The sequence below is a fragment of the Pseudopodoces humilis genome, chromosome 20 (genome assembly GCF_049639895.1).
Source record: "Pseudopodoces humilis isolate 2021_Gansu_Grassland_sample_001 chromosome 20, ASM4963989v1, whole genome shotgun sequence".
Lineage (NCBI taxonomy): Eukaryota > Metazoa > Chordata > Aves > Passeriformes > Paridae > Pseudopodoces > Pseudopodoces humilis.
The window spans coordinates 4,398,564-4,414,450 of NC_142219.1; the positions used below are offsets into that span (position 1 = coordinate 4,398,564).

Consider the following 15,887-nt stretch of genomic DNA (forward strand, 5'->3'; position numbering starts at 1 on the left):
GTGGCTGTGGTGGGTTTGTGCAGTGATTATTCTTTATTTTCTCCAAGCAGAGAATTAGGATTGTGCTTTCCTGCATCCATGTCCCAGCTCCTGATAAATCCCAGCCTGGACCTTTGTCAGTCTCCTCAGCAACATTTACCTGGGCAGTTTAGACAACTAAGTGTTCCAGGGAAAATGATGATTTGCTGTGGAAGCTTTAGGCTCTCTCTGTTTCTAAGCAACACTTCAGTGTTGCAAAACAGAACTTCTCTGGTGACAGTTCTTAGTAGAGGAGATTTAATGTAGTTTAAGGGTGTTTGTAGTGAGTTCTCATGGCTTTTTTCCTGTCCAAGATAGGAATATGTGGTAAGGAAAAGCTACAGGTGCAAAGTTTCTGTAGTTCAGTGTTATTTTCAAGGAGAGAAATTTGTTGAAAAAAACAAACACCTTTCATTAATGGAAGTGCTGTTTTCAGAATCTGACAGTGAAGTAGGATTAAAGAAATTCCTTGGAGAATAAAGCTCAGACTTACAAATGTTTATTTATAAATACCTGTAGTGTTAATTTTCTGATGTTCTTTAGCTTTTTTTAAAGACAATCTTAAGTCAACTCTGAGTTTTAAATTTTAAAACTTGAATAAAAGATTGGATTCCAGTAAGACCTCTAGTATTCTTTGATTCCCTTTATTATTTGCATGTTGTGCTTGTTCACCAAGTGCTATTAAAAATACCATATTTTAGAATGCTGCTTGTATTTTGTGTGAGTAGATAATAGTGAAGCATTAGTAATAAATATAAATTTCCATCTTTCCTTTTTTCCTTTGGCTCAGCTTAACATTTGTCATAGCTGAGCAGCTCCAGCTGTGATATTTACTCAGTTCATGTTCCTTGCAGTTTGATCATGTAACTGGTTATTAGGGAGATATTTCTATTAAAATCAAGATTCAGGAGCTGGAACTACACATTCCCTTAGGGTTACCTTGGTCTCAGTGGAGTTTGTGTACAGGATCTGTTGTATAAAGTAGGTGCAAATAAGTTTTAAATAAACTTTATTACACATTTTTTTAAATAAACTCAGATAACTTGGATTTTGTTGTTTCAGAGCAAGGAGCTGAAGCTCTCCCATGGCACAGATTTCAATGAGGCATTTGCTCCTGGGAAGTCTTGGAAATCCCGGCAGGTTTTAAAGATAACCAATAAACCTGATCAGCTGGAGAGGAAAGGAAGCTTCCTGGGAGATGGTCAGCATTTCTCACAGCAGAGTGAGAGTTCTGTCTCATTCACAAGCAACTTTGAAAAGAAATTAAACCCAGCACTTCTGGAAAAGCCCTTCATTAAAACTGTCCGGGCCACCCTGTTTGAGCACAATGTCCAGAAGCACAGTGTCGTTGCTGAACATTCTGGGGCTGATCCTGCACCAAAAAGGAACCAGGAGCCTGAGGCAAAGCAGGACCTGGTGGTTTTGGGGCACAGCAGACGCACATGGATGGGAGAAGGGGAGGAAACCACTACTGCAAAGGAGCATCGCAAGCAGCCTGATCCATCAAAACATCCAGCACATGTAGAGAAAAGTCCAAAACCAGCTTGTTCAAGTGAAGACAAGAAAATGAATGTGGGAATTGTCTTAGAAAAATCTTTGGTTGAGAAAAGTGAAAAACCCGCTCCCAAAAATGCAGAAAATTCTCAAACTTACCAAAGAATAGAGCCCAGGTATGAAATCTTTCAGACATGTGGGGAAAGGGCTCTTAGTGAAGCTATCACAATGGCTCCTGAGAAAAAGGCCATGACACTCAGAGCTAGAAAATCATCTGTGAAAGAGAATAAAACTGATGAGGATGTTGTACCCACAGGGCAGCCGGTTAAGGCAAGTAGTCACACTCTTTACTTGAAAGAAGATAATGTTGTTACTTCAGAAGCCAGAGAGACAAAAGTTCTCACAAGCAAGGCTGTGTTGAGAGAACCTGCTGGTTTTGTCTCCAGTGAATGCACTTTACCTGAACAGAAAAGAGACTCTGATAAAACTGATCCTGAGCCACAGTTCATAGCTGAGAAAACACCTTATTCCACAAACAAAAGTAAAGGTTTGGGAACGGGTGAAAAAGTCAACAAGCTCCATGATGAAATTAAGGGTGAAAAAGGTGAAGTCTCTTCTGTAGATAAATCAGAGAGGATTAATGTTGTGAAATGCTCTTCAGAGAAAAGGAGTTTCAGGGCAGGTGGGACAGACATCCATGAATTCCGGACCAACTTGGATCGTGAAGTGATTTCCACAAGTGTCAATAAACACGGGACTCAGGCTTCGGTGCTTGCAAGTGGGCAATATTTTAAATCTTCTAGTAGCCACCCACCTGATACAAAAGGACTGAATGTTACTAAAGAGGAATCTGGGGTCTTTGGGTTGAGGAAAAGTCTGGACTTAAATTGTAAAGAGCGAGACTTCAGCTTGGCTTGTACAGCTCCTGAAAACAGTGAGAAACTCCGAGGAGCAGATCCAGAAGAGAAAGTCAGGAGAAGCAAAAGCAGTGTTTCTGACTTGAAGATTTCTGAAAGGTGGAGGAGAAGGACCTTGCCTCAGGAGTCACTCAAGGTGGAAGAAGTTGTGTGGCTCACTCCCGAAAATATCAAGAAGCTGAGCCGGACCGATTCATTGCAATTGAATGAAAATTCACTTAAAAAGAGAAGCAAAAAAATTAAAGATGGGGTAGAAGGGAGTGAGGCAAACCAAGCTGTTCTTGGCAGTCCTGATGATTACATGAAACATCAGAGTTCTGTCTTTGAGCCAAAAGCAACTTATTTTGCAGTGACTTATCAGGTTCCTGGTATCAAAAAAGAGAAAAGCTTTGTTGGTGCTCCCAGTGCAAGTGAAATTAATACGATTTCTGGTTCAAGCGAGGGAGCAGCAATTAATCTGGACCCTGTTTTTCCTGGAAGGTCCAAACCTTTATTGCAGCAACCAAATAAAAATGTGACAAGTTCAACTTGTAGAGAAGACTCGTGGGAAGCGCATGTTAGCAAGGATTGGGTCAAAGAAGATGAAAAAGATGCCGTTTTCTCCAAAAGTGTTGCATTTGGTAATTTTCCTCTGTCTAAGAAAGATAACCAACAGCATCACGAAAAAGGTCTAGATCACTGTAAAGAGAAAATTATAGATGTTGATGCTTTCCTGTTAAAACATGATCTGGAAAATACAGCTCAAGCTGATCTCAAGAGTGGCAGAAAGAAAGTCTCCTCTTACCATGAACCCCGGTCCCCACCGCGTTCCGCGCAGGTGCGTAAGGACAGCGAGCTGGGCCCCCAGAAAAAGAGTGACAATAATTCTGATTTGCCTGGAAGGAAGGCTGAGGATGGGTACAGGTCCCAAATTCTCGATATTGATGCGCTTATGGCAGAATATAAAGAAGAATCAGCAAAGGCCAGTAAAGTTCAAGAGAAATTCTGTGAAGATCTTGGCTCACTGAGTAGGGAGAAATCAAAGAACAGAAGAAATGTGTCGGATAGAATGAGTCTTACCTACAGCTGGAATGAGTGGAAGAGTGGATCAGACCACTATTCAGTTAATAACAAGCCCAGTGAACGTGCAGAAGAGCAGCCCAGGCCTGAGAAGCTAATCCTAAATGAAAAGAGCAAAGACAAACTGGAATTACGGAGCCCTGAATTTGATAAGCAGAAGTCCAAAGACAGAAAGGTCAGCCCTCCTTACTGGGGAAACCCCAGCAGCATTTTTCCAGAGAAGTTTGTAAATTCACCTGTGGAATTTGCTAGGAAGAAAACTTTCATTGTTGATGAGGATGAGGAAGTGAACTTGACCTCCAGAAATCAGGGTGCAAAATTTGTAATTGAAAAGGTACAGCCCATCAGTGTAGTGAGTACAGAGCAGAGGCTGGAAGTCAATCAGGCCTCCAGGTTGTCCCTAAGGGCTGATGGTGGGCCCTTGCAGAAGAAGTTGGTGACAAAAGAACAGTTCCTGGAGGTGTCTCCAGAGGGTGACTGGAGCAAAAACATAGTGAGGAGCTCCACACTGAGAAGCAAAGACAGCGCAAATAAAATGTGGGAGGGCGACTCTTTCAGAAGTAAGACTGATTGGAAGAGTTACATGTCTGGGTTTGGGACTGTCCCCGCGGATCTCAGGCGATCCTACTCGGAAAAATGCCGCCAAGGAAGGGACAGCCTGCCCCTCATGCAGGAGGTGAGGGCAAGGAAGGACCTGCATCGATCTAGGCCAAGCTTCCCCTTGGAAAGTGTGGATAACTCGTGGAAACACAAGGTGTCAGCTCAGTCAGAACCATTCTTCCATGAAGATAAAAAGGTATTTTCAAATGGTAGCCAAGTGTATCATGTAACTGTATTGAACTTTTTTTGTTAAGGGTTTTATTGTGTCCTTGTGGCACTTTTCAGCACTCCACAGCAAGGCAGCAGATCCATACTTTTCACTGGAGTTCATTTCATTTTGGGTTCTCTTGAGCAATGGCTGTTGCACTAGATGATCTCATTTTTGCTTCAAGTCTAGAAATACTTATTGATGTTTCTGTGGAGAGCTTGAAGAAGCTTTAAAAAGTGTGCTTATTATTTTTGTAATGCTGTGAACCTGGGAAGTTAAATTGTTAACTCTGCAATTTTATATTTACTTGGAAAGAAGTAATTAGGGTTTATTTTACAAGGTGTCAGCACTGATCTTTCTGGACCTCTCTTGTTTTTTGTCTGAAGGAAGCAAAGGGTTCTTTTTATTTTTACTAGGTGAATGGCCTTCATTTGTCTGTGAAACTTCACTGCTTTCCTGACTTTGGTGAGAGGCAAGAGATTCCCTTCACACAGTGACATGTGAATGAAATCCAGAGATTGGATTTGATTGGAAAAGACCTTAATGGTGCTATAATTCTGTGATTAAAGTGTAGGATGTTCATGGCTATCATGTGTTTTTCCATTTTGTGTTTTCAGCTTTGAGTTTCCTCTGGTGTTTTTTTTTTCCAGAAGGCATTTATATATATATAAAATATGTATATATGCATGTGCATGTATATTTAATTACATTCATAACTGTATTTTACAGGCTCCCAGGAAAGAGTGGAGCAAGCAGAGCTCGGACAAAACAGAGGGAACAGACTTTTCCTCAGTGTCTACACAGAGGAGCCACCACAGTTTCTACAAGGAGAGAAGAGCAGATTTTGGGATGGTACGTGACCCTGGAGGAGGGGTTTGGGGTGGGATCAGGGAGCTGCAGCTCTGTTTTCCTCTTTGCAAAGGGCTGTGGTAGAAGGATGTGTCTGCCAAGCAGAAAAGCGTTTGCTGGGGGGTTGAACTGGCGAGGTTGCCCCTCCCTGGGATCCCACCCCACTGTTCCCTGCCAAAGCTTCCAACACGAAGCCTCAGCCTTGCAGCTTGTTCAGTTTGCTTTCTGAGTGAAGAATTTTCATCCTGAACTCAAGATGGCTCTAGAGCATTATGGTGTTTGTTGTTTTCTCCGCTTGTGCAGACAAATAGAGCTGTCCCAGCCTGAGAAATGATGGGTTTAATTTTCTTTCTGTCGGCAACACACAGAGAAGTGTTTCTCTGTGAGGGATCACAGCTGACATTTTGGGTGGTTTGATTTGTCTCTAACATACAAACTGTTGGGGTGAATTCCTGCTTGAAGTTGTTGGGTGGTGTTCTCCTCAGTTGCAGAAGGATGACCTGACTTTAGCCCTCTGAGAAATTTCATGTTGTGAAATAGCATCCAGCTGTTGTACTGAAATAGGAAACAAAGGTCTGGGTGTTCCAAAAGATGTACAATAAATGAAATAATCGTTTTCTGAGGAAAGTAAGGGATTTGGAAGGGCTAATGGCCCTTTTTCTTTCCCATTCTTAGCATGGTTCATCTTAGGGGATTTGGATTATTGACAGAATAGGCATTTATCCAACCCCTAAAAGTAATGTACCATCAGCTTATGGTGCAAATATATAAAGGTGGTGCTGGCCAGGTAGGAAATGTGGACAGAAGGGCTGTTGGAAATAGTGCTGGGATAACTGAACTGTTCAGGTGCTGTGCTCAGGTAAATACAGCTGTTGTTCTCCAACTTCCTTGTTGATTGGGAGGTTACTCAGAAGAATCCTTCAGCTTCACCAAGTGTAGCCTGAGACAGGAAGGGAAGGTGGGGAAGGGAGACTCAGCTCTTTGAAAAGAGAAAACTCAGCTGTGTGGAATTCAGTAGGATTCGAGTGCTTTGCTCCTTTGTGTTGCTTTGGATGGGAACACCTCGGGGTGTGTTTGTTGTGCAGTGCCGTGGGAGCCCAAGGGCAGCCTGGTCCTCCTGGGTGTAAAGTGTGAGTGCACAGAAGGGGCTTTGACTTGCATTTGGGAGGGGGAAAACTCACCACATTGATGTTTTCCAAAGCCCCACGGAGGTACTGCAGAGGATGATGTAAAACCAAACCATTTCTTGTGCGCCAAGGTTGTGCCTTTGTTTTCTTTGGAGAAAAGACAGATTTTGGGTGCGGAGTCGCAGTTCTGTCAGCGCGTTCCAACACTCCCCTCTGCTGGAGACACATCCGAGCTGTGTGAGGTGGACAGACACGAGGGGTCAGGAAAGAGCCACGGGAGTCACAGTTAATTCCCTGTTTCTCTGGAATCTGAACACAGCCTGTATTTCCCTTGGTGCATCTGTAAAGGGGGATTAGTGTAACATAGTGTAAAGATGGAAGTGTAACATTGTGCTGCTGTTTGCTTTGAGCTGTTTCTGGTCTGTTTTTGGGAAGTTACTTATTTTTCCTTGTGGCTTAGTTACAAAACACATCTTCCAGTCCATATTGCTGGTCAGTGAGGGTATTGGTATGGTTCTAGTGAGACTGAGTGCTCAAAGTGACAAGTCTTGCTGTAGAATAAACAATTCCTTTTGATTCACATTCACCAGTGAAGAACTGATATTGTTACCCTTTGTATTGCCAAACAAGTTCACAAGAATATCCATTTGTTGCATTATTCCACATCTGTCTGTAATAATAAACAACTGCTTGAATGCTTTACCAGGACAGCTGATGAGCTAGGTTCTTATGGATAAATACCAATTCCAAATGGAAGCAAGGTGCTTCCAAAGTGGTATAATTTTACCTCTGGAGAAGTAATTTCTTTGTGATTATATTCTTGAGAATCTGCTTGTAATCAGGCTTTTAGAACATTACATAGGATGACTTTGAAATCAACCGTTGCAAAATATAAGTGGCAATATGGGATTGGTGTTTGAAATTGCAAAGGATGATACTTTGGAGATTTAACTCATCAAGATCATATTGTTCAGCTATTTTGAATTTGTATTGATTAAAAAACAAGGCTTTTATAAAATTCCAGCATCACTGCTGGACTGTCATCATCTATGGTTTAACTGTGGCTGGTACTTCCCTCTCTTTTAGCCCTGCTGCAGGACAGAGTAGGTATAAAAATGAAGTTTTGTGCTTTGGACAGCGAGGAGTTTCTCTTACTGCCTCAACTGCAAAGCTCTGCAGTCTGCAGCAGGCTCGGGGCCTTGGGTTCTTGTAGGGATCTTTTCTTCAGACCTGGAATTCAGGTGGAGGGACAGGTGTGGGCCCTGAGCAATCAAACCCTCTCTGGGCTGGTACCTGTGGTTGGATGTGGGGCTGTTCCCACTCACTGCTGTGCCTGCAAATCCAGGGGCAACCACGGAGCTCAGGAGGTGTTTCCATAAATTGTGTGATGCCATCAGAGCTGACGTTGGGTCACAAGCCCGGATTCCTGATTGAGTCATCCAGACTGATAAGAGTTTTGGGAATTAAAACCTGAGGAATGAGTGCTGGGACTCAGCCTCCAAATAAAGGTGCTGTGGGTGTGCTGTGGGGCTGGAGGACTTGCACCTTCAGCTGGAAATGGAGCAGCTTTAGTGCAGCTCTGGGTTCTAACCCAAACTGCTGCTTTGGGGAGTTAGAGCACTGCTACTAGAACTGATGTAGGCAGGAATTATTTTGAAACCTCTCAACATATTATTTATTTATTTTATTTTAAACTCTGGGGGTTTTTTGTCATTTAGGGAGGAAAATCTCTCAAATGGTCTCAATAGAAAGATGCGTTTATATGAGACTGTGATGTGTGGGTGGAGAAGGGTTTGTTGAAGAAAATCATAAGTTGACTCTTAAAATATCTTGGAAATGAAGTGCAAGGGAGAGAAGATAAATATTTTATAAACATGTGCAGATGAATTTATGGTTTGGCTTGTCACAGTTCACCAGTTGTTTTCAGTTCTGCCCATGACAGGTCTGTCTCCTGCCCACTGAAAACCACACCTTCTCTTTTTCTGGACCGTGTAAAGCCTCTGATACTGGAGCTTTGTTCCTTCTGAAACCCATCTTGAGTGGTTCTGTTACCCCAAAAATTGACTCAACCTGGAATAAAATTAAAATACTTTGTCAACTCTACAGGAATTCATAGGTGATGATTAGAGTAGTGAGGGGTAGTTTCCTTGCAGTACCAAAATTTCAAGGAGAGGAGGCTGCTGCATCCTGGAAGCTGATTTTTGTCACCTCAACCTTGTCCCTCCCTGCGAAGGGTGAGAGCTGGAGCAGTGCTGGGAGAGGACAGGCTGTAGGAGCCCTCCCTGGACAGGCTCCTGTCACTTATCTTTCCTTTTCCTATCAAAAAAAGGACGTAAGTAAAAAAAGCAGCGTTACAATTCCCATTTTTGCTCTTCACAAACCACCCACTGCTGATGTCCAGCAACTCCACCACTCTCTATTTTAGACCCAGCCCGAGGAGGACGACCCGGGGGTGGGTAAAGCTCTGCCTGGGCTTTTTTCCTTTTTTGGCAGTTTTCATTCCCTGGGAACATTCCAGGGTTGTATAAAAAGTCACTTGGTTGTATCTATTTCTCCTCGTTCACAGAAGACATTTTTATATTCAAAGAACACAAAAACAGCAGTTCCTCTTGTTACATGTGTGGGTTTTTGTCTTTCCTGTACATCACCCAAAACAAGGTCAGCGAGCGACCCCGCCAGTGTTCACAGCATTTCATAACTGAGGGAGTTTAGAGCTTTCCTTTCCTTCTGGAGGGCCTTGACTACAAAACCCAGAGTCCTGTCAGTAATTCCAGCCTTGACCCACTCCAGATTAGAGTTGGGAGCAGTGGGTTCTCAGGAACAAGTGGTTTGGTCACGTGCTGCCGGTAGCTCAGCGGCTGCTCCTGAGGAGCCCCAGCTCTGACGTGGGGCCAGACACACTCGGTACATTATTCATGGTGCTTTTAATTGCTCCACTCTGCTTTTAACTGGTGCTGGAGGCGGGGAGAGCCAGGAGCTGCCTGGAACAGGGATGGGTTGGCGTTAACTCGGAGCTGTGGAAAATGGAGTATTATTACTGTCCACGTCTGCTGAAGTTCCTGCAGTATCTGTGGGTAAGTGTGTGCTGGAATGTCAGTGTGCTCCCAGAGCTCGCTGTTTCTGCTCTTTCCAGAAATCCTGAGAGTGTTCATATGTGCTGAAGGTTTTCCTCAGCAGTTCCTTTCTGAGTAGTAATGTGAAACTTGGGATTTATTTTGGGTGAGAAAGGCTGTTTTATCTCTAATACTTAAAACTGTAGACTACCCGAATGTGCCTTGGAAAACCCTTTTAGGAGTCAACACTTCTTCCTTGTTTATGAAGAACCATGGGAGTTGTGGTTTGGTTTAGTGTGTGTTAGGAATATTCTTCTCTCTTTGTGTAAAAGCTTTCCCTGGCTCTGGAGCCACTGCTCTGCTGCTGGTACAGCCACTGCCTGCTATTCCAGGAAAACAGCTGTGCTCCTGCCTTTAGGAGTGCGTCATTTTACAGTTCCTTACTTGTTTTTAATTTGACTCTTTATGGGTTTTGATGTCTCGGTGAGCACTTCCTCTTCCAACACTCCTCAGGGCTGTCTGTCATGAAAGGCTCTTTTTAGCAGGCTCTGTGCTGCCCTGCCAGCTTTGCTCGGGGACTGCTGTGTGTCTGAAACTTTCACATTTATAAAACATGCATTTGAGCTGAAAAGCCTTTCTGAATAAATACTGTATTGCTTTGAACTAATTACTTAATGTTCTAATTTCTCCTGGACTCATCAAAGATCAGTTGTCATTTGCTTGTTGTAGTTTGCATTGATCTTCATTTTTTCAGCTGTCAGTTCAGAGTATAATCAGCACCCACACCAAACCTCTCCATGTTGGTTGTTATCTACTGTGTTTTAAAACTGCAGCAGAGTTTCCTCTCCTCATTTTCAGTTTAATTTTGCAATCTTTGCCTGTATGTCCTTTGATCAGTTGTGAGGTGAGATTGCCCACTGTGCATTTCTTGCTGCTGGGAGAGAAAATTGTGCTTGAAAAACGGGATTTTATTAAAACCTTTTCCTGCTGGAGACTGTAGTAGTGTAAAACGTGGACATGCTGGTCATTAATTATTTTTTTTATTTGACCAGCTTTATTTTTAAGAGAAGCTTCCTTTAAATTGCAAACTAAAAAAATTAGTCATTAGTGTGATGAGGGGGTGGAAGTTCTTTGTGGTTTGTCAGTGTGAGAAGTGTGAAAGAGCTCTCTCCCTACTCTTGCTTTGAGATGGGATTTTCCATAAGGCCAGGGGAGAAATCCCAAACCAACCCAAACTTTGGATCAGTCCAGAAGGTGCCTGGGATGGTGGGCTCCAGTATTGTGCACTTCTAGGCTGTAACAGAACAGAGTGTTACATTTTCTGGGTGCAGATTCTCTTTTAGAGACCTTGGAGCATTTCCTAGGCACTTTCATTCATGCACACTTCCTGATTCACTGCAAGAAAATATTAGGATGACAGTACTGATATTCATGATGTTAAAGAAAAGAAATTTAAGAGACATGCACAATTGTGCCTTCTGTCACTTTCTGTGCTGCTGTTGCTGCTGGAGGCTACTAAGGAGATACTTATCTGTTCTCTCTACTTACAGTCAGGAGTAACCAGAGATGTTTGGGTTGGTTGTCAAGTGTTATTTAATCTGTCTTGGGGAGCTAAGATACTTTATTTATTAGGCAGATGTACCTGAAGAAGTTACAACTCTGAATTAAAAAATATTATAAGGAAAATCTGGTTTTACATCTACTCTATGGAGTTACTGTTGGGTTGCATCTCCCCTGCTGTGTATTTGATTTACTCCTAGAGTGGCAGAGTTGTGGGACATCACTGGACCCACTCAGTGCCAGCTCTCTGCTAATTCCTTGCTGATTGCTGTCCTGATCTTTGGGCAGGATGTGTCTGACTGTGACAAACAGCGTTTTCTGAGCACAGCAGGGTTTGTGTGCAGTGGTGTGACCACCACACGTCCTGTGGGAGGGTGACAGCTCTGGGCTTCTGAGCAGTGTCTTTGTGTCCAGTGAAATGCTTTTTCCCACAGCTTGTATATATTTGAGTATTTTCCAGTGTGCATGGGATAATAATACATTATTATATATATGTAATCCATCACCCCTTTTCCATCTGGTGAGGAGCTCTGCTGCAGTTGGGACAAGACATCTTTAGGTCTGGCTAGCACAGGAAGTCCTGTAGGTGCAGCTCCATCAATCCCAGGGTCAGACTGGTTGTGCCAGGTGTGCAGCCACAGCACTGGGCTTTCCTGTTCCAATGCCCTTTGTCCAAGAACCAGTTTTCTTTGGCTTCCTGGTGGACACAGCCTCCACTGGTGGTTCTGTTCCTGCCCTTGGCCTTCTCAGTTGTCAGCAATTCTAGCTCTGGTTCACTGCTCAGTTTTTGCTTTCAAGAATGGATGTGGTGGTGGGTTTCCTGCCCATGCTGGTACCAGTGCAGAGGAGTTATTTTTTTCCCAGTCTGGCACTTGTAATTTTTCAAACAGCAAAGAAATGCTACATCCTGAAAGCACTCAGAGCAAATGGCTTGTTTTGAGTAAAACGTTCCTCTGCAGCACTGCGATGGTTTAAAAACACCTTGTTCTTTATTGATAGTCATGAATTGAACAATTACAAAATCAAAAGAAAATTGGGGTGTTTAAGGAAGAAGATTTAGAGTTTGTTTTGACAAGATTTTGGTTGTTTAAAAGAGTAGTTTGGATTCTTTTGTCTGGTGACTCTAAAGGAAGCGGCAGCTGGTTAATAACCACTGTCCTGACATGTCACTGTGAGAGGAGGTGGGTTGGTGATGGGAGGAAACTGAAATCATTGGTCTGGAGCCACAGGTGATGGTCATCCTGTTCTGAGGGGGGTCATCCTGCTCTGAAGGGGGTTATCCCTGCTCTGAGGGAGGGAGGGGGCTCTGTGCAGCTGTGCTGTGCCTTCCCTCTCCCTGTACTTCTGGAAAGTTCCTGTGGACTGTGCTGCTTTTCCCTTGCAGGATTTGCTTTTGGTGATGGAGGTTTTTCTTCCAAAGAGTTAAAACCCCCTCCCACCCAGCTGTCTGCTCTCCTGGTGTCAGCAGGACCACATAAGCTGGGTTACCTCTTGGATAACCTGGGTAGATGATGCCCTTGCACAGGAAAATCTGGAAAAGCCTTTCCCTAGTTCCCAGCTGTGCTGTAGAAGAGGAATTGTGGTGTCTGTGGCATTGCTGAGGGCAGGCAGACGGGTCAGCCTGGCTGAGAAGCCCCATTCCCAGCGGGAACACGAGGGAGTGCTGTTCCACCACGCAGCGCTGCTGGCCTGCGGCCACATCCCCGCTCCCAGCCCAAGGACACGTGCTCAGTGCAAGGCAGTTTGTTCTAATGAGGTGTGGTATTAAGTTTAATTTACCATAAAATGCTCACATGGAATAGCACATTCTAGGTTAACTTGTCGCAATAAGGGTTTTATTGAGTAAGATGTGATCATTTATAAACCTGGTCATTTTTTTGTAATGACTGTGTCGTTCCAGGCTCAGAGCAGCTGCAAGTGGGGCTGACTGGGCCCGTCCTCCCTCCCCTTCTTTTAAGTCTGGAATTGTGAATATGCTTCTGAAAAAGTTCTTCCCTGTGAGTGGGGTGAGGCCCTGGCACAGGCTGCCCAGAGCAGCTGTGGCTGCCCCATCCCTGGAAGTGTCCCAGGCTAGGTTGGACAGGGCTTGGAGCAGCCTGGGATCATGGAAGGTGTCCCTGCTCATGGCAGGGTTGGAACTGCAAGATCTTTAAGGGTCCTTTCCAACACAAAACATTCTGTGACACGAGGCTAAGGAGGATTGCTAAACCTCATATATACACACAAAGCAGAGGTGACTTCACTGCCTCCCTCCTAATATTTTGATCTAAAGTTGTTTTGACTCAGTTCCTGCTTTCCCAAGCTGTTGTCAGTGTTGCTGATGCTGGGAGACAGCCAAGTTCCCACTATTGTTCCTGTCCTTTCAGCAGTGGTGAGTTGTTCATGCAGCCAGTGTGTGCTTACTGTGCTGAAAGGAAACGGAGTTTTTAGGGAGCTACTTGAGCACAGGGAAAGTTGCTCTTTGTAGAGGGCTTTCCTCAGGATACCACAGTACTTGTACTGCAGGACACAGGTGCTCTTAACATGTAGCTTCAGGTAAATCTGGAGCCTGAATGAAGCTTGGAAAAATGTAGTATTTGGTGTAGTGATTCATGGTAGAGATTAATAAATCCCTGGCACCTAAGGGGTGGCAGGATGGATTGTGTGCTGTCCATGTCCTGGGGAATGTGGGAGCACTGGGCTGTTGTCCTGTGTATGGGAGGAGGAGGCAGTAAGAGTAGAGAGACCTGGAAGTCAAGGAAGGTGTGTGCACTCAGGGTTATACAGCCATCACAAATAAATCCTCTGCTCTCATCATCAAATGGGTTAAAACGGGTGAAGGAATTATTGTAGTAACTTACAAGTGGTGTTTGGTTCATTTACTGCCATCAAGCAGTGCCTGATGTGTGTGGAAGACACGTGGAATGGTGTTTTGTAGGAGAAGATGGAAGAGCAGTGTTCAGGCAGGCCTTGGGCAGTGTGTGATCACACTGGGAACAGCTGGAATGGGTTCAGAAGCAGCTCCTTGTTATTGATCTTTGAAGAAAGAAATCCCTTGCAGGAAAAAAAGCTCTTCCTTCAGAGTGTTCTCTGAATTTTGTGAGTCAGATCTGAGCCCTCAGTAACTGGAGATTTCCTGAGCACCCTTTGTGAGAACAAATGCTCTGACATCTCCTCAGGCACGTGGTGTGGAGCAGGAGCATGTTTCCTGCTTGTTTCTGTGCCCTCCACTCACCCTGCGTGCCCTGGGAGAAAAGTTCAGCAGGTGAAGGTGTTTTAGGCCACGTTCTGTACTCGAAAATTCTGTTTCAAAGGTGTTTTGTGGTTATCTGTGCTTAACATGTCCATTGGGTCAAGTGATGGAGCAGCAGCTGTTGGACTTCCCAGGAGAGCCCTGCCTATGGCATTACTTTGTTTTCCCTCCCTGGTGCAGGGAGATCCATTGCAGACATCTTCATCCTGAATTTTTGTTTGTACAAATTAAAAACAACCTCTAACCATCTATCTTTTGCTTGGTTTGATCCCTTGCACATAAACAAATGTAAAGAAAATTATTTTAGTCCTTTCCAGTGTATTTGTGCTGTAGGAATTTCCTGTTTCTGTTTTTTCAGTTTTTCCTCTTCCATTGAGCTGGAAGGGAAGTGCTGCAGGATTATGGACATGGGCTTGCAAACAACCTCGTATATTTTTAGCTGGTTTCCTCAGCTTTAACATTGATAGCTTTGTTTTAGACTGAAACAATTCAAGGCACAAAAGCTGTGTATGTTCAGGATGTTTAACTGGGCATTGCTTAGGTTCAGGAGAAACGTAATTTGGGGGACAAAAGAACTGGCATTTTCTGAAATACTATTGTGCTTTAGTTGTTGCAGTTATTATTGGTAGTTTTATTTCAATTAAGAACTTAGAGTAAAAATTATATTTCACAGTTACCATTATTTACTGATTTTTGTTAATCTTGATTTAATGACATGCTACTGCAAAAGTGCCCCGAGCAGAGAAAGGATGGCTGACTTTTTGATTACAAATAAAATGGCAAAGTGAAGTTTTTCACTGATCCCATCAAGGATCACCATGGCAGTAGAATGGAAAAATTACTCTGGCAGGTATAAACAAGTATGTGGAGTGTTCATTTAGTCATGAAAATTATTAATGTGCTTTCTTTATCACAAGGGTGCTTCTGTAAGGGAAATGAGAAATGCAGATTTATATATATATGTTTTTGACTTTCTCACCAGCTCAGTTTAAAATAAAGATTTCTAAAGTAGCCATGTAGTCATAGATGGGATCTTTTCTGAAATGCTTTTGCACCTTTCTTTAAGAGCCTCTCCTATCGGTGTGCTTGTGTAAACCTTACCAGTATTGATGCAGAGCCTGTTGCCTCTGCAGCCTCTCCTTTTTCACTGATTTATGAGGCCTCTGGGGGCTTTCAGAATTATCTAATAGAAGAAAAAGGTTTGGAAAATGGAATTTCAGCCTCTTGTAGATGGTGTGTGCAAGGGAGAAACCTTTAATGCCAAGGTCTCTCTGCAAGTTGTCCAAGATTATGAATAACCATTAATTAGAGCTGTAGCCATGAATGTAACTTGCTTATTTTCAGCAAAATGAAAGTAGAAATCAAAACCAAATATTTGGTGTAAATATTGATATACTGGGGCTTCAGGTTACAAAAGAGATTTCTCTTTATGGACAGTGTCCAAAGTCCTTGTGTTAATACACTCCATCCATTACACTCTTTTTCCTCTCTTTTTTCCCCTTTTGACTGTACAGTGCCTGTCTACAGGTGAGGCTGTTTGAGCTTCTCAGTAAATTGCATTATTGTATCACCATGAAAATTCAGAAACCCCCACAAAACAGAACAGACAAAACCACCAAGGCCTTTTGTCTTTAGCTGTGTTAAGCATCATGAGAATTCCTGGATTGGAATGGTGGGCAAGCTGGCTATCTGCCATGGAGCAGATCCTCTGCTCCAGCTGTTGAGCTTTGGTCTCTCTCTGCCAGAGGTGTAGCCATGCATTTCTTTTTT

General features: G+C 43.4%; 1 protein-coding gene across 6 annotated transcripts in view; it reads left to right on the forward strand.

The window, feature by feature from the left end:
• The window catches only part of KIAA1671 (KIAA1671 ortholog), a 64,476-nt gene that overhangs the window by 23,359 nt on the left and 25,230 nt on the right, over positions 1 to 15,887 (forward strand). For 5 of the 6 annotated variants that reach the window (XR_001331539.2, XR_001331538.2, XR_001331540.2 and 2 more), the window contains 2 exons: positions 1,081 to 4,284; positions 5,026 to 5,148. Coding sequence is in view for 3 of the 6 variants with exons in the window: in XM_088065163.1 (XP_087921289.1) it covers positions 1,081 to 4,284; positions 5,026 to 5,148 (3,327 nt within the window). In the remaining 3 variants the exon portion in view is untranslated. Of the gene's footprint in view, positions 1 to 1,080; positions 4,285 to 5,025; positions 5,149 to 8,985; positions 9,347 to 15,887 lie in introns of those variants that run through there. The other variant, XM_014253677.2, reaches the window with a different exon arrangement.